General features: G+C 43.1%; 1 protein-coding gene across 1 annotated transcript in view; it reads left to right on the forward strand.

The window, feature by feature from the left end:
- Positions 1-23980, forward strand: part of XPO4 (exportin 4) — a 231381-nt gene that overhangs the window by 31202 nt on the left and 176199 nt on the right. Inside the window, exon 2 of the mRNA XM_073613453.1 lies at positions 19508-19613. Within this exon, the coding sequence (XP_073469554.1) occupies positions 19508-19613 (106 nt within the window). The remainder of the gene's footprint in view (positions 1-19507; positions 19614-23980) is intronic.

Raw genomic sequence — 23980 nt, forward strand, 5'->3', positions numbered from 1 at the left:
CCCAATACAGGTACCTGGTATCTACCAGGGACAAACTATGTTACCGTACGGGTATGTATGTCTATGGTTAGATACACACACATACATCCATATACACCCGCTTATATCAACAAAAATAATAATAATAATAATTCTGAAGATGGTTCATTCAGACCTAATTAAAAGAGGTGTGGGCTGGTTCATTCAGACCTAATTACAAGGGGTGTGGGCTAGAGCCCCTGTGGCTGTGATACATATGCCACCACTAGGTGATCATGTGTGTGTAACCTTATAATTGCTCTACTGCAAAAATAATCCAAAATAATCCAAAGTAATCCAGACACTCTGCTCCCGTGCAAAGTGAACTTACATAAATGAGCATACATAAAAAATGTGTTACCCAAACATTACATATAATAATCAAATGAACATAAATGTGATCAAATTAAGTGCAAAGGAGACCAGTAATTAGTGATAGTCCAAAAAATAAACTTGTTCAAATCCAGTGTTCCAAACAATTTCGTGACTTGGGTGCTCTCGGGTAATTCCTGTGACTTTAGTGCTCCCCCTTCAGATCCCCACTCACCAGATGCAACAGCCCCGTAACGGGGCAACCAGCATGAGATGTCTCTTTCACGATCTCTTTTCCACGCTGATCTGGCGGACTTTGCAGGATGGTATCCGTTGGTTATCCCAATAGATTCCCAGACCCGGGTATGCAGGTGGCCTTCTAATAGGTAGAATGTTCACAAGGGCTCCCTCATGGAAAGGAAAAATAGGAAGCTTCCATGGTGTAATATGTAAAAGGCTTTATTCAAAAAACTCCATCAACAAGCAGCGGAGTAATTAAGCAAAATAAAGTACATAGACCATAAAAATATATAAAAATATATAAAATATAAAAAAACTACTCAGACCGAAGCCTGAGAACAGACCCGTAGCAAGGTGGAAAGCGCGCACCGCTAAGAGGAGCTGTGTATGCTCTGCTTGCGTTCCAGCTAGGGCTCGTGTCCGGAAGCGGTATGCGCTCCACCTGCGTGTCAGCTAGGGTCCGTAACCGGAAGTGACGTAGCGTGCGTGGCGTCGTTGTACGCGTTTCGTCATAGACGTCTTCAGCAACGATGCCAGCACGCCACGCGCTACGTCCATTTAAGGAGCCGTCATTTTCGATCCGCCCCTTAATTTCTACCCCATCCAATCCTAACATACCAAGGTGGGGTGACCCTCCAACCTAAGCTGGAGTGTCAGCAGAGATGGTCGTGCGCCAATTACCGTATTATAAACCCAACTACTGGGTTAGAATCTGCCCTCCTATATATTAAATAATACCAAATGGTTAGGAGGTGGGCATAAGGAGAAATATACCGTATACTGAAATTAAAATTTATATAAAAAAAATTTTAAAAAATTAAATGGAGTTAAATTAAATTAAATATATAGATATATACCCAGACCGGTGTGGGACAGTAAATATGGGAAAAACATGAGGCTTATTATAGAAAGATTTGCTCTCAGACACTTGAGATCAGGGAAGGAATAAGGGGATGTTATTACAAGTCAAGACCCCCAGTGTTAGTAATAGTGAAATTGTAGGTTTCTGTATTCCAAATATTAGGGGGTATTGCCTTTTGGGTCAGAGGATTTTCTAGAAGGAGATTTGGGGTCACCCCCCTAGTTCTATGTGTAAGTAGCTGAGAAGCTATATATGCATAACCTTACACCTTATATCCATAGGGGGAAGAGACGGTAAATATTCACAGATATGGGTAATGTAACCCTATCTTTCACGGATTAGCCAGGAAACAGTTTAAATCGATATCCAGGTTGAGGCCCCTCGGAGCAAGGGACCTCAGCCTGTATATCCATGCGGTTTCGTTTTGTGATATAAGTGTGGTTTTGTTGCCCCCTCGCCAGTGATCCCTCACACAGTCAATCCCATAGAAGATCATCCCTGTGGGATCCCGGTTATGTACTGTGTCGAAGTGGCGGGAAAGATGGTGTTTTGGGAACCCTTTTTTGATGTTTTTTATGTGTTCCCGTATTCTCACATATAGGGGTCGGGTGGTTCTGCCCACATATTGCATTTGGCACGGGCACTCGAGGTGTAAGGTTATGCATATATAGCTTCTCAGCTACTTACACATAGAACTAGGGGGGTGACCCCAAATCTCCTTCTAGAAAATCCTCTGACCCAAAAGGCAATACCCCCTAATATTTGGAATACAGAAACCTACAATTTCACTATTACTAACACTGGGGGTCTTGACTTGTAATAACATCCCCTTATTCCTTCCCTGATCTCAAGTGTCTGAGAGCAAATCTTTCTATAATAAGCCTCATGTTTTTCCCATATTTACTGTCCCACACTGGTCTGGGTATATATCTATATATTTAATTTAATTTAACTCCATTTAATTTTTTAAAATTTTTTTTATATAAATTTTAATTTCAGTATACGGTATATTTCTCCTTATGCCCACCTCCTAACCATTTGGTATTATTTAATATATAGGAGGGCAGATTCTAACCCAGTAGTTGGGTTTATAATACGGTAATTGGCGCACGACCATCTCTGCTGACACTCCAGCTTAGGTTGGAGGGTCACCCCGCCTTGGTATGTTAGGATTGGATGGGGTAGAAATTAAGGGGCGGATCGAAAATGACGGCTCCTTAAATGGACGTAGCGCGTGGCGTGCTGGCATCGTTGCTGAAGACGTCTATGACGAAACGCGTACAACGACGCCACGCACGCTACGTCACTTCCGGTTACGGACCCTAGCTGACACGCAGGTGGAGCGCATACCGCTTCCGGACACGAGCCCTAGCTGGAACGCAAGCAGAGCATACACAGCTCCTCTTAGCGGTGCGCGCTTTCCACCTTGCTACGGGTCTGTTCTCAGGCTTCGGTCTGAGTAGTTTTTTTATATTTTATATATTTTTATATTTTTTTATGGTCTATGTACTTTATTTTGCTTAATTACTCCGCTGCTTGTTGATGGAGTTTTTTGAATAAAGCCTTTTACATATTACACCATGGAAGCTTCCTATTTTTCCTTTCCATGAGGGAGCCCTTGTGAACATTCTACCTATTAGAAGGCCACCTGCATACCCGGGTCTGGGAATCTATTGGGATAACCAACGGATACCATCCTGCAAAGTCCGCCAGATCAGCGTGGGAAAAGAGATCGTGAAAGAGACATCTCATGCTGGTTGCCCCGTTACGGGGCTGTTGCATCTGGTGAGTGGGGATCTGAAGGGGGAGCACTAAAGTCACAGGAATTACCCGAGAGCACCCAAGTCACGAAATTGTTTGGAACACTGGATTTGAACAAGTTTATTTTTTGGACTATCACTAATTACTGGTCTCCTTTGCACTTAATTTGATCACATTTATGTTCATTTGATTATTATATGTAATGTTTGGGTAACACATTTTTTATGTATGCTCATTTATGTAAGTTCACTTTGCACGGGAGCAGAGTGTCTGGATTACTTTGGATTATTTTGGATTATTTTTGCAGTAGAGCAATTATAAGGTTACACACACATGATCACCTAGTGGTGGCATATGTATCACAGCCACAGGGGCTCTAGCCCACACCCCTTGTAATTAGGTCTGAATGAACCAGCCCACACCTCTTTTAATTAGGTCTGAATGAACCATCTTCAGAATTATTATTATTATTATTTTTGTTGATATAAGCGGGTGTATATGGATGTATGTGTGTGTATCTAACCATAGACATACATACCCGTACGGTAACATAGTTTGTCCCTGGTAGATACCAGGTACCTGTATTGGGGTTCATTGAGAGAACCACACGTGTACATTACTAACACCCCTCCCATCCAGTACCCCATAGGAAGCGCCACAACCCTTGTTTATACATATATTAGTTCACAGAGAATCCTTATAGGAAGCTCTTTTAAGGGAGGCAGCACACCTAATTTAGTGTCCTAAGCGCAGCTTTTTGTTTCAAAATCCACTCACCTGCTGCCGCCACGCTCCTTACCTTGTTGTGTCACTGCCGCATCACCAGCCGTCCCTTTAAAGTGAATGGGACTGTCGGGGTCAACAGTGGGTCAGAGGAGGAGCCGCTGCGGGACAGAGATGACAGTTGCTCTTAATATGATTTAAATCAAGAGTTTTTACTAGTGGTTTAAATTGTGATTTAAATTAACTTGATTTAAATCAAATCCACTCTGACTCATTGGGACCTTCAATGCTGCAGAAATGTTTTCTGTACCCTTCCCCAGATCTGTGCTCGATACAATCCTGTCTCGGAGATCTACAGACAATTCCTTGGACTTCATGGCTTGGTTTTTGCTCTGACATACACTGTTAACTGTGGGACTTTATAGGTAGGTGTGTGCCTTTCCAAATCAGGTCCAATCAACTGAATTTACCACAGGTGGATGCCAATCAAGTTGTAGAAACACCTTAAAGTGGAGGGCCACCCTAAAAATTTCACATTATTAGCTTCCTTTTAATGTACTAATAACCATTTAGTTAAAAAAATGTACTTGCCTGAAAAACCTGTTGCTAGGCAGACTTCCTAATCTGCCTGCTTCCTATTCCGCGGTGTTTCTACCTCTCTTCCTGACTCGCCTGGCCTCCTGGGAAATGAGTGCCATCATTTCCCATGAGTCTGTGGGCATGACTGTGTCTTCGTTGTCATAAGAACGGGGCGGGACCTTCCTCTGTCGCTGCCCGTTGTTGGGGCAATTATCAAACTAATGGCGATACGAGCGCAGTTTAACTGCACATGCGTGAGATAGAGAGGTGCATGCTGGTTACCCAGCATGTACCTCTCTCCGGAAAACCAGGAAGATAAATCAACTGGGCTTCATGCCCATAGCTAAGATGGAAACAGCCACAAGATCGCTGGCAACATATGATGTTAGTTTTTAAATAGATTAATGAACAGATCGTGAATTATTGATATGTGTTACTGCATAGATGGTATAATAATGTTGAGATTGTAAAAAAAAAAAAAAAAAATTATGGCCGAACACCGCTTTAACCACTTCAGCCCCGGAAGGATTTACCCCTTCCTGACCAGAGCACTTTTTACAATTTGGCACTGCATCGCTTTAACTGCTAATTGTGCGGTCATGCAGTGCTGTACCCAAACGAAATTTGCGTCCTTTTCTTCCCACAAATAGAGCTTTCTTTTGATGTTATTTGATCACCTCTGCGGTTTTTATTTTTTGTGCTATAAATGGAAAAAGACCGAAATTTTGAAAAAAAAATGACATTTTCTACTTTTTGTTATAAAAAAAATCCAATAAACTCAATTTTAGTCATACATTTAGGCCAAAATGTATTCGGCCACATGTCTTTGGTAAAAAAAAAAAATGTCAATAAGTGTATATTTATTGGTTTGCGCAAAAGTTATAGCCTCTACAAACTAGGGTACATTTTCTGGAATTTATGATCTGAATTTGCTGAGAGGCATGGTGAGTATTTTGCAGCTCTCATTTGTTTTTGAAAATGAAGAAAGACAAGAAAAAAAATTTTTTTTTTTTCAATTTTCAAAACTTTGTGACAAAAAGTGAGGTCTGCAAAATACTCACTATACCTCTCAGCAAATAGCTTGGGGTGTCTACTTTCCAAAATAGGGTAATTTGGGGGGGGGGGGGGGGGGGGGGGGGGGGGGGGTTGTGCCACCTGGGTATTCCATGGCCTCCGAAACTGTGATAGGCAGTGAAGAGTGAAATCAAAAATTTACGCCCTTAGAAAGCCTGAAGGCGGTGCTTAGTTTTCGGGATCCCGTGCGCGGCTAGGCTTCCAAAAAGTCTCACACATGTGGTATCCCCGTACTCAGGAGAAGCAACAGAATGTGTTTTGGGGTGGAATTTCACATATTCCCATGGCATGTTTGAGCAATATATCATTTAGTGACAACTTTGTGCAAAAAAAAAAAAAAAAATTGTTTCTTTCCCGCAACTTGTGTCACAATATAAAATATTCCATGGACTCGACATGCCTCTCAGCAAATAGCTTGGGTTGTCTACTTTCCAAAATGGGGTCATTTGGGGGGGTTTTGAACTGTCCTGGCATTTTATGCACAACATTTAGAAGCTTATGTCACACATCAACCACTTGAAGACAAAGCCCTTTCTGACACTTTTTGTTTACATGAAAAAAATATTTTTTTTTGCAAGAAAATTACTTTGAACCCCCAAACATTATATATTTTTTTTAAAGCAAATGCCCTACAGATTAAAATGGTGGGTGTTTCATTTTTTTTTTCACACAGTATTTTTGGGGAAAAAACACACTTTTTAAAAATTTTTTAATGCACTAAAACACACTATATTGCCCAAATGTTTGATGAAATAAAAAAGATGATCTTAGGCCGAGTACATGGATACCAAACATGACATGCTTTAAAATTGCGCACAAACGTGCAGTGGCAGCAAAATACATTTTTAAAAGCCTTTTACAGGTTACCACTTTATATTTACAGAGGAGGTCTACTGCTAAAATTACTGCCCTCGAACTGACCTTCGCGGTGATACCTCATATGCATGGTGCAATTGCTGTTTATATTTGATGCCAGACCAACGCTTGTGTTTGCCTTAGCGCGAGAGCAGGGGGGGGGGACAGGGGTGCTTTTTTTTTTCTTTTTTTTTTTTTTTTGCTTTTTTATCTTATCTTTAAACTGTTCCTTTCATTTTTTTTTTAATCATTTTTATTGTTATCTCAGGGAATGTAAATATCCTCTATGATAGCAATAGGTAGTGACAGGTACTCCTTTTTTTTGAAAAAATTGGGGTCTATTAGACCCTAGATCTTTCCTCTGCCCTCAAAGCATCTGACCACACCAAGATCGGTGTGATAGAATGCTTTCCCAATTTCCCAATGGCGCTGTTTACATCTGGCGAAATCTAAGTCATGAAATGCTCGTAGCTTCTGGTTTCTTAGGCCATAGAGATGTTTGGAGCCACTCTGGTCTCTGATCAGCTCTATGGTCAGCTGGCTGAATCACCGGCTGCATTCTCGGGTTCCCCGTTGAGACAGGAGAGCCAGAGAAAAACACGGAAGACCGGGGGGGGGGGGGGGCCATTCCCTCCCACTGCTTGTAAAAGCAGTCTAGAGGCTAATTAGCGCTAGGATTGCTTTTACATGAAAGCCGACCGCTGGCTGAAAAGAATGATACCAAGATGATACCTAAACCTGCAGGCATCATTCTGGTATAACCACTCAAAGTCGTGAATTGCGTACCTGAAGACAAAAAAATGGTTAACAATAAAACACAGTAAACGGTAAAGTATAAAAAATTTTGCATACCTGAAAGCAAACATGATAAAACATAACAATAAAACATTGCAGAATAGAATACAGTAAAAAAGAGCAGAACAATAGAGAGAGAGAACAATAAACGACAACTACCGTATATACTCGAGTATAAGTCGAGGCCCTAATTTACCACAAAAAAATGGGAAAAACTTATTGACCCGAGTATAAGACAAGGGTGAGAAATGCACAGCTACTGTAAGTGGAAAAGAGGGTCAACAATGCCCATTTGCAGCATCACTGTGCCCATTTGCATGCCTCACTGTGCCCATTTGCAGCCATAGGTCCCCTGAACTTCAAACTTGGTAGTTAAGGGTTCCTAGATGCCCCCTAGCTGCAGCCAAAATTTGGGGTCTCTGAACCCAAAGGGTCCTGAAATGACATTGCAGCAGATGGACACAGTTGACCGAATTTGGGGCCCTGTATCTTGGGGCCATTTAGTGCTAAGAACCCCAAATTTGGTGTGCAAACCCAGTGGAACTAGCACCATAAAATTCCCAAAGCTGGGGTTTCTAGCACCAAGTGGCCCCGAGATACAGGGCCCCAAAAATCAGTTCAGAAAATGTCAAGCACTTTTCTGCAGCAGAGAATGACATTTTCCGAACCGGTTTTGGGGCCCCGTATCTCAGGGCCACTTGGTGCTAGGAACCCCAGCTTTGAATATGTTATGGTACCAGTTCCAGTGGGTTTGCACACCACATTTGGGGTTCCTAGCACCAAGTGGCCCTGAGATATGGGGCCCCAAATTCGGTTCAGAAAATGTCAAGCACTTTTCTGCAGCAGAGAATGACATTTTCCGAAATGATTTTGGGGCCCCGTATCTCGGGGCCACTTAGGGCTAGGAACTTCAGCTTTGGATATGTTATGGTACCAGTTCCACTGGTTTTGCACACCAAATTTGGGGTTCCCAAATTCGGTTCAGAAAATGAAATTTTTTGCTGCAGAAAAGTGCTTGACTCCAGTATAACTCGAGAGGGGCACTTTCAGCACAAAAAAAGTGCTGAAAAATTCGACTTCTACTCGAGTATATACGGTATATATTTTTTTATTTTATATATTTTTTTTGTGGTGTTTTTTTTTTTTTTTTTTTTCGTAACTATCTTTTATAACTGTAACCGGTTCCAGGTTCGGGTCTCTCCAAAATGCGATGGCATCTTGGGAGACCCTGTGAAAGTGTGTCTAGTCTGTGCAATGCTGTACCCTATGCTAATACTCAACTAGTGTATGGTAGCGTTCAAAACATTCACCAATGCAAAGACCAGGATTGTCAGGACAGGAGGGACAATAATAGCGGGTGTCACGCCTATATCCGCGCTTGCTGCAGACACGACATCTTTTTGGGGGGGTTTGTTGGGTAGGGGTACTCGGGAGGACATAAAAATGCCTCTCATGCAGCCGACTGCATTTGGTTCGGGATGTGAATGGGGGAAGTACGGGCGCTGCAGAAGTGGTGGGTTCCCAATTAGGGTTGGCAAATGCAGCAGGAAGGGCACTATGGGCACGACGGGCCTGTGTTCGTCTTCTTGGTGGCAGCGAGACACTACTTGTGCTTGCCACCTCACCAGCTCGAATTGCACTTATGGGACTCGCCACGTCACCAAGTGTTACTGCAGTGCTGGTTTGACTACGACCAGGGTGTACTAGGCTGCTGGTGCTTGCCACTTCACCAAAACGCTACCAAAAAAAAAACCTGTTAGCGATCGCAGGGATCAGGCCTGACTCTGCGAACGCTGCAGTTATGCGTTTAGTGTTTTGTAAGTGACATTGACCGATCGTTACTGCACTTGGGTGGGCTGGGCCGGGCGGAGGGGCAAAACGCAGGTGCTAGCAGGTATCTGGGCTGATCCCGCTAACACTGCGTTTTTGGGAACCCTAAACTGCTGGGGATGCTAGTATAGGTCTGATCGGATCAGATATCGATCCGTTCAGATACTATACCACTAAGGGAGGCGTATGCTGCGTGCGTGGGTGTTAGCGGTACTGGCGCTAATCTGATGCTGCCTGGGGTGACGCACATCACCGCCGGGCGATCAGGGGGCTAAACCTTTATTAAGTAATAAACGGCGGGTGCCCTGACACTATAAAAAATAAACAAACTAACCAGCGTCACCCGTAACGGTTATACGGTGATCACTGGTGAAAGGGTTAACTAGGGGGCAATCGAGGGGTTAAAACATTTATTAGATAGTATATGGGGGTCCCTGATGCTATAAAACGCTGACGGGGAACCTAAATATTTACTTCACTAACTAGTGTCACCAGTGACACTAATACAGCGATCAGAAAAATGATCGCTTAGTGACACTGGCGACGGGGGGGTGATCAAGGGGTTAAAACTTTATTAGGGGGGTACCCTAGACCTAAAGGGGGCTAACCCTAACTGCCCTACCGCACTAACTGTCACAAACTGACACCATGCAGTAATCAGAAAAAAAAAAAAATGCTTGGTGTTAGTGGGGGGGGGGGGGGGGGGGATCGGGGGTGTAATGTGTGCCTGGCATGTTCTACTGTGTGTGTGTGTGTGTGTGTTGTGCACTCACAGTGAAGTCTTCTCTCCTCGGGACCGGAACGGAAAATACCGAGCCGAGGAGAGATGACATCATTTCCTTTGCTGCTGTTTAGCATATAGCAGCAGAGGAAGAATCTGATTGGCTGGGAGCGATCGCGAGGTGGGGGGGCCACGAATGGATGGTCTCCCCCTCGCCTCTCATCGCTCCCAGACACAAGCCGACCGCCTCGGGCACCGGGGGGGTCCAGTCGGACCCCCCGCCCGTGGGAGGCAGATCACGTACAGGTACGTGATTCTGCCTGCCCGTGCCATTCTGCCTACGTACATCGGCGTGAGGCGGTTGGCAAGTGGTTAAGGATGATCAACAGGATGCACCGGAGCTCAGTTTTGAGTGTCATGGCAAAGGCTGTGAATACTTATGTACATGTGATTATTTTTTTATTTTTATAAATTTGCAAAGATTTCAAACAAAATTATTTCACGTTGTCATTATGAAGTATTCTTTGTAGAATTTTGAGGAAAACAATGAATTTTATTCATTTTGGGATAAGGCTGTAACATTAAAAAAATGTGAAAAAAAATGAAGCGCTGTGAATGCACTGTATACTGCCTCAGGAGGAAGCAGTAATGCCAGGATTGTGTCCATCTTTTTCAGTAAATGTGATCGACTTTTACAGCACTTTGAAGGGGGCTGCCGGCGTTGTTCTACTTCCTGGGCTCTTTTGTTTCACCGGGGAGCCCGGGGCCGCTGTAAGTGTGACCAAGACCATGCATGCTCAGAAAAGAAAGAATACATTACAGTACACTACAATATGTTGCATCACTTCCAAATTTGTATAATTCCTTATGAGAATTTTCATAACTTTAGTAACCTATTGGTTTTCAATATGAGACTAGCATGCCAAGAAAGTCATTCGTCCACTATTCTCATTGTGTGTACATAAGCGGTTGGGTTGGCTGTGCATAGAGGGGGAGGAGGAATATGTGTTCCTTCCCTCTCCTCTGCAACAAATAAAGCTGGAAGCTAGAGGCATTTCATCACTTCGGTTTCACTTCAGGGAAGCAGCCAAAGAGATCTGTGTTTGATCGGCTGCCTTGGAGCCCAAAGGAGGGATCAGGGGTCAATAAGAGTACCTGTCACTGCCCAAGCAATTACAAGGGGGGTGGTGTTGAATGAAAAAAGTGTAAAATACTTTTAAATAAAAATAATGTAAGCACGCACCCCCCAGCTCATGCTCAAATGCAAACACACTCGTGGGTCCCTCACACACATGTAAATAGTGATTGCATCACACATGTGAGGTATTGCTGCAAACATCAGAGCGAGATCAATAATTCTAATGCCAGAGCTCATGTTTAACTCTAAATTGTAATCTGTAATGGCTTTTTAACCCGTCGCTTATGGACAATTTTAGGTACCGTAGTTTGTTGCCATTTCACAGGCGTGTACAATTTAAAATTTTTACATGTTTGGTATGACGTATCCTATTCAACGAAACGTCATCTTTTGTATTTCACCAACAATTGGGTATTATATTGTTTGTGTACACTAAAATTAATTTATGTGTATTCTTTCCTGAAAATTTGCTTTTGATAAACAGCTGCGCACATATCGTGTGACATAAAAATTACAACGCCCAGCATTTTATTCTCCAGGGCCTTTGCTTTAAGAGTATATCATGGTTCTAAGTAACTTTCTAGCAAAAGCAAATTGTATGTGGAAAATCTTTAATATTGCCCCAGAAGGCAAGTGGTTGATTAAAACTTTTCTGTCTTTAAAGCGGAACTAAACTCCATCAATTAACTATTTTTAATTCTTATGCTGCTAGCACTAGTAAATAGATAGGAAGGTATATTATATTTGTTTTTAAATCTTCATTTTTTTTCAGTTGCTTTCTGGTTTCTACCCTAGGCCAAAATTGTGTCATCCATCCCAGGAGTCTTCATGGGCATTTTATTTTGCCTGGGGTAGGGCTTTCTCAGATAAATACTGTCCTTCCTGCATGCCTGACATAAAGGCACTCTAGGAAGTAAATGCTATATGAATCCTCTGCCCTTGCTCAAGATTGTCGTGGCTAGAAATGCTGAGGGGGTGGGGGAGTACAAATTGATTTCTCTACAAAATAAATCTTTACTGTGGCCGAATGTGGGGTGTACCAAGATGGCCGTGCCAGAACGTCACTTCCGTTACAAAATCTGACGTGTTGCCTAATCTGATGAAACGGGCACATCTGCATGCTCGCTTCTGAGCTGTGTGTCTATATAGCTGCCCTCCATAGACGCACTGTGGCTTGGCCCTGCCCCCTGCTTCCTCTTTATACCATTTGATTGACGGCAGCAGGAGCCAATAAGTTCCTGTGTAAAGAGGGAGAGAAGAGATCCTGCCATGCACAGTGCTAGATCGATTGAGGACTCGGGTAAGTATTTAGGGAGGTGGGGAAGAACAGCAAGCTGTAAAAATTATTTTTTATTTATTTTATACCTTAATGCAGGGAATGCATTAAAGTGGTATTAAAGTCTTTAAAAAAAAAAAGTCATACTTGCCTGCTCTGTGCAGTCCAAATCCTCCTTCTCGTCCCCCGTCGGCTCACTGGGCCCCTCGCTCCTGACGAGTGCTCCCAGAGCAAGCAGCTTGCAATGGGGGCACCCAAGCAGACATGTTCCTGAGCTGCGGCTCTGCATGTTCATTCTACCCCTCTCTCCTGATAGGCTGAGACACAACCACTGAGCCAGTGAGGAGGCAGAGTCCCTGGAGAGCCACGGCATTCGTGAACATCGCTGGATCGAGATGTGGCTCAAGTTAGTATGGGGGGAGAAGTGCTGAACACAGGTTTTTTACTTTCGTGCATAGAATACATGAAAGTAAAAAACCTTCAGTCTTTGGCGTGGTTCACACCTATGCATTTTTTAGTGTGTTTTCAGTTTTGCAGACACACACTACAGTCCATTCCACATGGTTTCCTATGGGTCATGTTCACATTTGTACATTTTATGGAAAGGGCCAGTGATTTTTTTTCTCGTTTTTGGTTCCATAGACTTCAATGGATCAAAAATGTGTATTGAAAAACGCAAAATGCATCTGGAATATGCAAACTGCAATTTGCATAGGTATGAACCAGGCCTTAGAACCACTTTAAGGTAAAAAAACAGTTTGGTTTTAGAACTATTTTAAAAAAATAAAAAGTAAAATTATTTAGGTTGGCAAAGTAGGGCATATAAGCTGTTTCTTTCAAAAATAAAGGTGTTCTGTGAATGTGCAAGGGAGATCCGGCCATTCATCCACCCCCTGTTCATTGACCCTATGCCTTGCATTCTGGGAAAAGAATATTAGTATGTTTGTGACCAGATGAGGAAACAGGAAGGGAAGATTGAGCGGTTGCTTGTAATCACTGCTGTGGAGAGTATTTGTTATAACTGGAGGGAAGAATTTTATGCCCAATGGGCCCCTGAGGTAGCTGACCAATCACTGTAGTAGTTGACTTTATTTCATTGATGGCAGTGATCTTTGGAGTTCAGCAGGAGCAGTTTTTTCTTTGCACACTGACCACAGGGAGTTGCTCACTCAGCATTGCTGCCATTCATAGAATGCTTTTTTGTTTTTTTTTTTTGTAATGAATACAAGACATTGTCTGGTTGGAGGAGGTGGAGATCATGATGTCACTGCCCTGTGTCTCCACCTTGTCCATTTCATTAAATGAAAATACATGGCATTCCATGAATGGCAGCAGTGCTGAGTGTGCATAGGAGAGACTGCTTGCACGGGGTCAGGAAGAGTGCAGCTGTTGTAGTGCTGACTAATACAGCGATTTCCAGCTTTCCCAGAGATATGCATATTTATAGTGGTCCAGGGTCATACCTGCAGTTCAGCTTTAATTAACCTTGCAGCATACAATTTGGATTCTACATCTGTGTGTGTTCCTATCTCAGACCTGGTGTCAAGCAGAAAAATTATTCCTAGAATTATTGTCTTATGATGCTGCTAAACTTGGTGGTGGGCATTTAGATGTCGAAGAACACTGGTCAGGAAAGGGTTAGGCTTTAAGGGGAAAATGTCTTGAAGCAACATACCTGTGTCTAAAGCCAAGCCTCCAACTGCAGCACATCCATATGACCTCTTCAGGTCACTCACTAGTTCTACCGCAACTCGTCCCTTGCTGGAAGCTGAATAGGCTGTACTCCATTCCTGCAGTAGTAGTATACATTAAAAAAACCTAAAATGTAAGGTCATCTTGTTTACCTGGAAATCTTTTTTTCTTACTAGTGTAGTTATCTAGGCAATTCGATTTCTGCAGATTGCACATAAACGATCCAAGTGTTCCAATTTTCTCTTCCCTGATTATCTTGGACAACTACTTTTTTCAAATTTCCATCCTTTTCACGGAAACCAGGTTGCAAACGTTAGGTTCTCAGCTGTGTGTAATTGTACAGGTAAAAACAGGATGGTGGACAGTTGACCTGTCATCTTCTACATCCTTTGAATTGGCAGGAAAGCCGCTGGAGGTGCATTTTTCCAGGATACTTTGCTGCCTTCCAGATGTCTTCACTTTCTGGCTAATAATAGTAAAAGCTACACTAGTAAATTCTTACAAAGGGAGGAAGAGGCAAAGTAAGCGGCTCTTTTATTTCTCCTGACGTTTTTAGGCCAAATTGAGATGCATTAATGGGAGTGAGTGTAGATCATGTATCGCAGTCAGCAAGTATTGTTCTGAAGGTGGACAGGAGCTTCTTCTATGGAGTTTGTTCTTTGTGTACTGTGATCTACCTTGCATAGAAAATTACAGGTATCTAACCTGAATGTGGGACTGCTGTGTATGTGGGGGTGAGGGATGCCTAAAAATGCTTGCCTTCTGGAACACCAGACATTGTTGACGTTACTTATGAGTGTCAGACTTGTTTTTTTTTTTCTATCTTTTACTGCCTCTAAACTCCTCTGCATGTTATCCTATGTGTTCATGCACACATCGGCTTTTAGCAGCATTTCATGGCAGGAGAGATTAGTGGCAGAAAAAAGAACCAATTGCCAGTGTGTTCTGGGACAGCAGCGTTTCGGCAAAAATGCTAATGGCTCCTAAACGCTGCTAAACACGGTGCCCAGCATTTCTTATTTTGTTCTAAGTGGATGCTGTCAGCGTCGGTAACAACCAGTGAATAGCTTTCAGCCGCCTCGTCCTTAACAAGGGATGAGCCATCTGCTGAAGATAAACAAAACAATTGCTGGCCATATAAAATTTTAAAAATGTGCGATGGAGGGAGGGAGAGAGGGGTTTAACATCTGTATCGACATATTGCGTTGCTTTTTACATTTTGTGTTTTTTGTAATTTTGGACTGTATGTAATTAAGGAGGATAATAGATCGGCAATACTCTTGTTCGGGAGGTTGGGTTATATACAGTTCTGTAAGGATGTTTTTTCCCCACAAATAAAACGACTGCTGGACATTAGTGATATTGGGCGCCAACAAATGGTGAAGCCCTGCGGGTCTTCAAGTCTAGCCACTTTAGTTACAATTGGCTTGTTACTTCCCTCTGGTTTTTCCCCACCAAGAAAATGGCTTTCTTATATTAATGGCATTAGTCACCAGCAAAATGGCGGTGCCCTGTTGGTCTCCAATATGGCACCGGAGAAATTTGCTGCGTAACTTAGCCTTTTCATATAAATAGAGGTGTTATACCTTTTGGTTCTCCACCCTTCATATCATGACATGATGAAACATGTTGGGTTGAGGTTGAAAAGACACGAGCCATCATCAAGTCCAACCTATGTGTGTGATTTTATGTCAGTATTACATTGTATATCCCTGTATGTTGCGGTTGTTCAGGTGCTTATCTAATAGTTTTTTTGAAACTATCGATGCTCCCCGCTGAGACCACCGCCTGTGGAAGGGAATTCCACATCCTCGCCGCTCTTACAGTAAAGAATCCTAAGTTGTTTAAGGTTAAACCTCTTTTCTAATCTTAATGAGTGGCCATGTGTCTTATTAAACTCCCTTCCACAAAAAAGTTTTATCTCTATTGTGGGGTCACCAGTACGGTATTTGTAAATTGAAATCATATCCCCTCTCAAGCATCTCTTCTCCAGAGTGAATAAGTTCAGTGCTCGCAACCTTTCCTCATAACTAATATCCTCCAGACCCTTTATTAGCTTAGTTGCCCTTCTTTTTACTCGCTCCATTTCCAGTACATCCTTCCTGAGCACTGGTGCCCAGAACTGGACAGCATACCCTAGGTGCGGCTGGACCAGAGTTTTGTAGAGAGGGAGAATTATCGTTTTATCTCCTGGAGTTGATCCACTTTTTAATGCATGCCAATATTCTGTTTGCTTTGTTAGCAGCAGCTTGGCATTGCATGCCATTGCTGAGCCTGTCATCTACTAGGACCCCCAGGTCCTTTTCCATCCTAGATTCCCCCAGAGTTTCTCCCCCCAGTAAGTAGATTGCATTCATATCTTTGCCACCCAAATGCATTATTTTAAATTTTTCTACATTAAAACTCATTTGCTATGTAGTTGCTCACCCCACCCTCATAATACTGTAATACTTGTATGCGTTTGGTTTGCATTTTTTAAAATGCGTTTTATGGTTGATTTCAATATTTTGCAGAGGGTGACACCATTATTGTTGTATTGTATTTTTGTGCACACTACCGTTTTGAGGTTTTTGCTATACATTCATGCTGTATATCTCTATAGTATCCATAGAGCCCCCCCACTGCCAGTGCAATCTGGAGCAGCAGCGTTTTGGCAGAAAAACTGCTGACCGCTCATAAACGCCAGTGCCCAACATTTTTTGTTGCTCTTTTCTAAGCGGAGGCCGGCGGCATTCTTAACAACCAGTGAATAGTTGCCGGCTGCCTCGTCCTTAACAACAGATAAGTCATCAGCTTGGCAGACCAGGAGGGGGGGGGGGGGGGGCGGGGCGGCAAGCTATTTCGGGCCATCTCCCAAAGCACCTTGTTCCCATGTTGATAAGGTCAAGGGCCTCTTCCCCACAACCCTTGCCTGATGGTTGTGGGTGTGCAGGTGCAGGGGGGGGGTTACGTATTGAAATCTGGAAGCCCCCTTTAACAAGATGGCCCCCAGATCCTAATGTGAATGAGTATGAGAGATCATTCACCAAAAGTGTCTCTAAAAGTAAATAAAAATGCACACACAGTTTTTGACAAGTCCTTTATTGGGAAGAAACAAAAACAATGTCCCCTGGTGTAGATTCCAATAAGTCACCCTCCACAACCACTGGGCCAGGGTTGTGGGGAAGAGGCCCTTGTCCTCATGCTCTTGTCCTCATCAACATGGGGACAAGGTGCTTTGGGGGTTGACCTCATGCATGTTTTTTTTTAATTTTGGTGTGGTTCCCTTTTAAAAATCCATACCAGATCCCAAGGGATTGGGAGGGTGGGATCCCACGCAGTTTTTTTCTGCAATTTTTAAATGCTGAACTGAGCAATCTGCAGTTATGTGACCACTCAGTTCTCGAGCTGAGAGCTGGTGGGGGACAGCTGCAGCATTACACAGATTCTGCATCATGGAGGGGAGTATATATGTTTATTTTTTTTAACATCTCCAAACTTCTTTTAAATTCCAGTGGTTTTTGTAGCGCAGCTCACAAACTGAAAGCTATGATTGGTTGTGATGAGCAGTACCTATATATTCCATTTGGCAAATGTAAATTTGGATTGAGGGAACTGTATTATAGCGTCTAGCTATCTGAACATCTCGGCATGCTGTAAAACAATGGCTAAATTATTCTTGGCTCAGTAGTGCTGGCCCACTGCTCTGCTCAGAAGTAGTACAAAGCTCATTTCTTCTGCCTTGTTTCTCTGCTTTTGTTCATTTCCCTTTGAAGTCCATGAAAATGTCTGTGTCTATACAAGCATAATGACGAGGCAAGGGAGAGGAGGCTGAAATGAATGATGGAGCTTAAAGTGGTACTCCAGGCAAAAAATTACTTCCAGTAGTAAAGTTGTAATGTGATTAGGGCTTTATCTGTGCCCTGGTTTTATTGTTTCTGTGATTAATGGTCAAAGCCGTATCGGCACCTATACTTCCGTTGGTTTTTTTAGAAACAAAAGTAGTCATCTCACACGTTGCAGTAGTTCATCATTGAATTCTCTCTCCATGACCTCCTCAAGTGCACCTGACATTTTGTAAGTTTACTGGTGTCTTTTAACACAACTGGGATTTTTGCTATTGATTTTAGTCAATTTGAATGTTCTATTTGAAAGTTCCAACAAACAATTTTTGCATCTAATCATTTATTTAAAAGTGCTCCTTTTTACATTTCCACTAGATGGCACTGCTTGACCGATCTTCTGAAGTTGGTTTTAACAAATATCTGCTAGGGGGAACCCTATTTGGTGCTAAAGAACTAACGATTTTTCTTAGTTTTTTCTTTTTTTTTAACATATTGGCTTGGCGGGAAGATTTGATCAGGTTAATCAGGCTTGCCAAAATGCTTTTTGGTAATACAAGTTTATTTGTGTATATGGGGGACCGCCTTTCTAATTCTCACACACAGCAATTTGCTGGTTATTGCAGTTAAGATTGGCAGCCGGAGACCATGTGTTTTTTTTTTTTTTTTTTTTTTTTTTTTTTTTTTTTTTTTTTTACTTATTTCATGGGAATAGAGGCTAAAGTGGAACTTTAGTCAGAAGGTGCCGCTAGATCACTTCAGGCTGTCCATTTTTGCAGGTATAGCTATGTAAAACATTAGAAATATGTGTCTATACTGTGTAAAATCTAATAACGCACAGTCTCACCCTGCTCGGCACATACTCAGTTGCTCTCCATTTTTAGGCACTGCAGAATTTGTAGAGGTCAATCCGCAGACAGCCTTAAAGCGGAATTGAGCCCTCCTATCCTTTCCTTTACAGCCAAGGAAGCTGCCTCTGTTTGATCTGTAACTGCCATGGTGCTGCACATGTGATCAGTTCTGACACCAGCCATTTGATGGTTTTACAGTTTGGTTGAGGACACAGGCAAATGTGACAATTGGCAGATCTCGGCATTCCAGGAGCGTAACTGTTTTTTTAAACCATTAAATCGATGGGTTTAGTTCTGTTATTTTGATTTAGTGCTGCTCTAGGCTTCAACAAAATGGCAGCCGCCAGCAAGAAGAAACCGGAGCAAAGCTGGAGGCAATTTACAGCACACACTCATTTTGATAGCATAATTATTAATGTGGAATGTATGTTCCTTGCTAAAGAATATTATTTTTTATTAAGTTGTTATGGGTAAAGTTCCGCTTTAAAAAGTAAGAGAGCTTAGTGAATGAGACACAGAGTAAAATGCAGAGTGCAGTGAGCTATACCAATCTATAAGAATTTGTTTTCCACCGATTTTTTTTTTTTTTTTTTTTTTTGATAAACTGAATCTTGTTGCTGCACTTTGCCCATCACTATTGCTGCTGAATTTAGCTGCGCATGACCATTCCTCCCGCATTGGTTGGCAAGTGCAGCCAAAAGAAAAGTCTGGTTCCGGTCCACACAGCAGCTGATTTTATCATTTATCCTTCTTTGAAAATGTTTGTGGGTAAAGATCACAGTGCAGAAACCTAGAAGGGAAATCTGATGTTGCTTTGATGGCTGCTGCCTTTTGCACTTTGGGTTACCTTATGCCCATAAATGCTCTTTCATAAAAGGGACTTCTGCTTCTCAGTGCTTTTCATCCAGGAACACTGCCGAACTTTGAGGTGTTGAAAATGTTTTTGCTTTCTTTTTTAGGCTCCGCCATCCATGGTGAATAATGAACAACGGCAGCATGCAGAGCACATCTTCCTCTCCTTTAGAAAGTCTAAGTCACCTTTTGCTGTATGCAAACACATTTTAGGTATGTATGGTTTACACCTACTGCACAGTAATATAAAGTTAAAAAGGAGCCTAGTCTATTAAACAGTTGTAAATATCTCTATTTCTTTAATCGTAAATCACGGGACACAGAGCCATAGTAATTACTATGTGGGTTATAGTCCACCTTCAGGTGATGGACACTGGCACACCCTAAACAGGAAGTTGGCTCCCTATATATCCCCTCCCTCTACTGGGAGTATCTCAGTTTTTTTGCCAGTGTCTAAGGTGTTGGTCACGAGTGAAGATGTGCTGAGCTCCATTGGAGCAATCCTTGCTGGGGCTAGCTGTGCAGCTGGATCCATTTAAAGTGTCTTTTAGGACGAATTGAATGGTACCCAGGCCTTGTATCCGAAGAAAGGAGGTTTTGCCTGTAACGCTTCTCTTTTTGGAGAGCTGGACCCTGGGATGCAGTACTTTTGGTATTAAGGCCATAAAGTTTTATTGGCTGGGTACTTTTTACAGGTCCAGGCTTGTAGGTTCCCCGGGGGTCCCCGGTTCCTGAAGGTTTGTTAACGGAACCCACCGTGAAGGGTGAAGATTGGGTCTGTTGGTTTTACCACAGAAGACCCTGCGGCGGGAAAGGTAAGTGGAGTTTTTCTAAGGAGTTTTTAAATTTTCTTATGAAATGTCTCCTTTAAAGTAAATGTTGTCATACCCAAGTGTCATCACTAGGGGCTGTATGGAGCACGTACCTTCTCATGCTTTGCTCTGAGTCAAGCTGTGTAAGCAGCAGACTTTTTTCCTCCAGCTAGCAGGCAGACCTCCGGTACGTTTGGGGGGTTTTGCTTCCTCCAGACACCCCCACCTGAGCTGAACTCTTCCCCTCTTCAAGAGGCTGAGTATAAGGGAGAACTGAAAACGATCGTCAATGCCGTTTTCTTTCACTGCCCCTACACGGCGGTGGCTTCCAGGTCTCCTCCACACCATCCCTTACTCAGCCGATCCCGTCGGATCGGAGGCCCGTGCTTGCGTGGGAAAACTCTTCTTATTATTTTTTTTTTTTTTTTAAAAAGGAGGGGGGCGAGATGCGACGGAGGGGTGGGGCTTGTGCGGCGCTGGCGGGAGTGCGTTTTTGAAAAAAGAAAAAACTACATTTATGCTGGCTGCAAAATTGTCGGAGAGACATAAGAGCAAAGAAAAGCATGAAAGAGGTTTTAGTGATACAGGCATTTCCTATTTGACATGTTTACTATTTGCATCAGGCTGAGCATTAATAGCAGCGGCTGTGGCTGGACTATTGCTCAAGCAGTGGATGCGATTTCTTCTGGTAGTACCTCTGCTTTTGTGCATCGGGCTTTGGTCAGAAGGAGGGGTTGAAACAACCCCAAAAAAGAGCTAAAAGGGTCTCCCTCAAGCTCTGGAAAGCCTACTTATCTCTACAAATGGCATCCTCCCCTAAGAGGGGGTGGCTGGTCAGAGTGAGCATCAGGGCCATGAAATGTCTGCAACTGTTTTTAATGCCGCAGCCACGTTTATTTTTTGATAATTTAAAAAATAAAAAAAAGTTTGGTGACTTTAATCGCATCCCGGTGTGGGTCAAAATGCGACAGGTTCTCTTCCATTACCCAGGACCCCCAAACTGAGAAACTAGGGGCAGGAGAAGACTAATTCCCTCAGGGGACTGTGGTGAGGCTGATTACTCCTCTTCTGTGGTGTCAAATGCGGGAGAATCAGGTGTTCCAATGTTAAGATTGATGGTGCAATTTCTTGCTGAATGATCGCTCCACATTTATGCACCCTTAACTGAGTGTTTGGGTTTGCTAAAGCCTCCTCAAGCTGTGCATGCCTTTTCCTGTCCATTCATTGCTGGAAAAGCTTTTTTGTATCTGAGAGGATCACCCAGATGAGCATTTTTTCCCTCCTAAAAAGATTTCACACTTTATCCTATGGTGGAGGAAATTCACTAAGTAGCGTATACCAGCAATTAACGCTGCTATATCCTCTGTGATTAAGTTTGACTTGTCCGGCAGACAATGCTCAAATGCTTAGGGATCCAACAAGGTGGAATTCCTATTGAAAAAAAAAACATTTTTTTCCTCTGGCAGATTGAGTGTCTCAGCCTGCGCTGACAGTAATTGCTTAATCATTGAGAGACCAGTTTAAACAGGTGTTCAAGGTTATCCTGCTCAGCAGGCCCAGGAGGCAGCTTTATGTTTGCAATAGTTGCTATGAGAGATTCTATCCTTCGGGCCTTGCGCCCTTCGCTAAGCGCCTTGTAAGAAGCCCCTGGCTAGTCTTCCTTTTTGCGGTGAAGCAACTATTTGGGGATGTTTTTGGATAATACATCCAAAGAAATTCTAGTGGAAAGCGCCTCTTTTGCCATTTAAGAAAAGGAGTAAATGTATTTTCGTTTTAAAGCTCCTTCTCCTGTGCCAGAGGCATCAGCCTCCAGGCAGTCACGGCGGCTTCCACCGTCAGGTTCAATCGAATAGGGGGAATTCTTCTGCAGTTCTCAAGGATCTGGCAGGAAGAGTGTCAAGACGAATGGAGGACTTCCTCAATAGCTCCAGGGTACAAACTGGAGTTCCAAGAGTTCCCGTCTCCTTGTTTTCTCAGATCAAACGTTTCTAAGGATCCAGAGAAAAAGAAAAAAGTGATCATGGGGGTCCCATGTAAGAACAGAGGTTGGGGTTTGATTCAAACCTCTTATTTTCACGGTGCCAAATTCGAATGGACATTCTGGATCTCAAAAATCCTAAATTCAGTTCCTGAATATTACCACTCTTTTTTTGTATGGAGTCAATCCAAATCAGTTATCTCCACCCTCCAAGGAGGAGAACTTCTGGCGTCAATCGACATCAAAGATGCATACCTCCATATGCCTATTTCCTCGCTCACTAGTAATATCTACTTTTCAAGGTGGAAAATCTTCATTTTTAGTGTGTAGCTCTGCTTTCCATTCCAGCTACTGCACCTTGAGTGTTTCCAAAGCTTTTGGCCCCTCTTCAAGCCAGGTTAAGGGCCCAAGGTATAACGATTATGGTTTACCTAGTCGATCTGTTCTTGATAGACCAGTTGGTAGCCCGCTTAGACCAAAGTATGATCACCACATTCAACTACCTGGAATATCTAGGTCGGATTCTCAACCTAGGAGAAATCTTCTTTAAAACCATGAAGAAGGCTAAAATACTTGGGTTCGAACATAGGTACACCCAGAAAAGGGTGTTCTTACCCCAGGCAAAGATCAGCGCCATAAAATAACTGATTTAGGTGGTTGAAGCAAGATAAATTTCTTCTATTCAACTTTGCATGAGGTTGTTGGGAAAGCTGGTGGCTTCATTTGAAGCCGTTCCTTATGCTCAGTTTCATTCGAGACTGCTGCAAAACCGTATCCTATTGGCTTGGAACAAAGGGTTCAAGCTCTACATTCCCAATGTGTCTGACTCCAAAGCCTGCGGCCAGATCACGCTGATGGCACCCGATCTTGTCTGATCTTGGAGGCCAAGCAGGGTCGGGCCTGGTTAGTACCCAGATGAGACCACCTGGAAATACCAGGTGCTGTAAGCTGGGTGCGCCGGAGCCTCAGTTTGTGGTTAATATCCAAAAATCTACTGGGAAAATCCTTCAGTTACCTGGGAAGTGGTAACAACGTATGCCAACTTTTTTTGTTTAGGTTGAGGAACAGTCCTGGAAGAGGCAACTGTCCAAGAGAAGTGGCCCAGATCAGAAATGGCCTTGCCCATTAACATTGTAGAAATTCAGACAGAGCTCTTGGTCCTGAGGGCCTGAACGTTCAGTTTACGGTATTGTCCTGCCAGGATTAAATCCGACCATGCCACAGCAATGGGCTATATTAATCACCAAGGGGGCACAAGAAGGTGAATCATATCCTATCTTGGGCAGAAAACAATGTACTTTGCCTATCGGCAGTCTTCATTCTAGGAATGGAAAATTAGTAGGCGGACTACTTGAGTCACCAGCAGTTGTTCCCGGGAGAATGGTTCCTTCACCCCGATATCTTCCTGTCAATAGGTCAAATATGGGCGTCCACAACTTTTTCGCAGGATCAAGAAGGAAGGGAAGTCGTTGATTCTTGTGGCCCCCAGCGGGGCCCAGTAAATCTTGGTATGCAGAGATCGTAAAGATGGCAGTAGGGGACCCATAGACCCTACCATCATGGCCAGACCTTCTCTCGCATGGTCCAGTGTACCATCCTACTTTACAAACGGTAAATTTAATGGTCTGGCTATTGAGACCCACACTCTGTAGAAGCATGGGCTGTCGGGTTCAGTAGTTCTACCTTGGTTAATGCTAGGGAGCCGGCCTCCATAATTATATATTATGGAGTCTGGGAAATCTATGTCTCCTGGTGTGAAACCAGAAGTTGCACCCCAGGAAACAGGTCAA

The sequence above is a fragment of the Aquarana catesbeiana genome, linkage group LG02, assembly GCF_042186555.1.
Source record: "Aquarana catesbeiana isolate 2022-GZ linkage group LG02, ASM4218655v1, whole genome shotgun sequence".
Taxonomy (NCBI): Eukaryota; Metazoa; Chordata; class Amphibia; order Anura; family Ranidae; genus Aquarana; species Aquarana catesbeiana.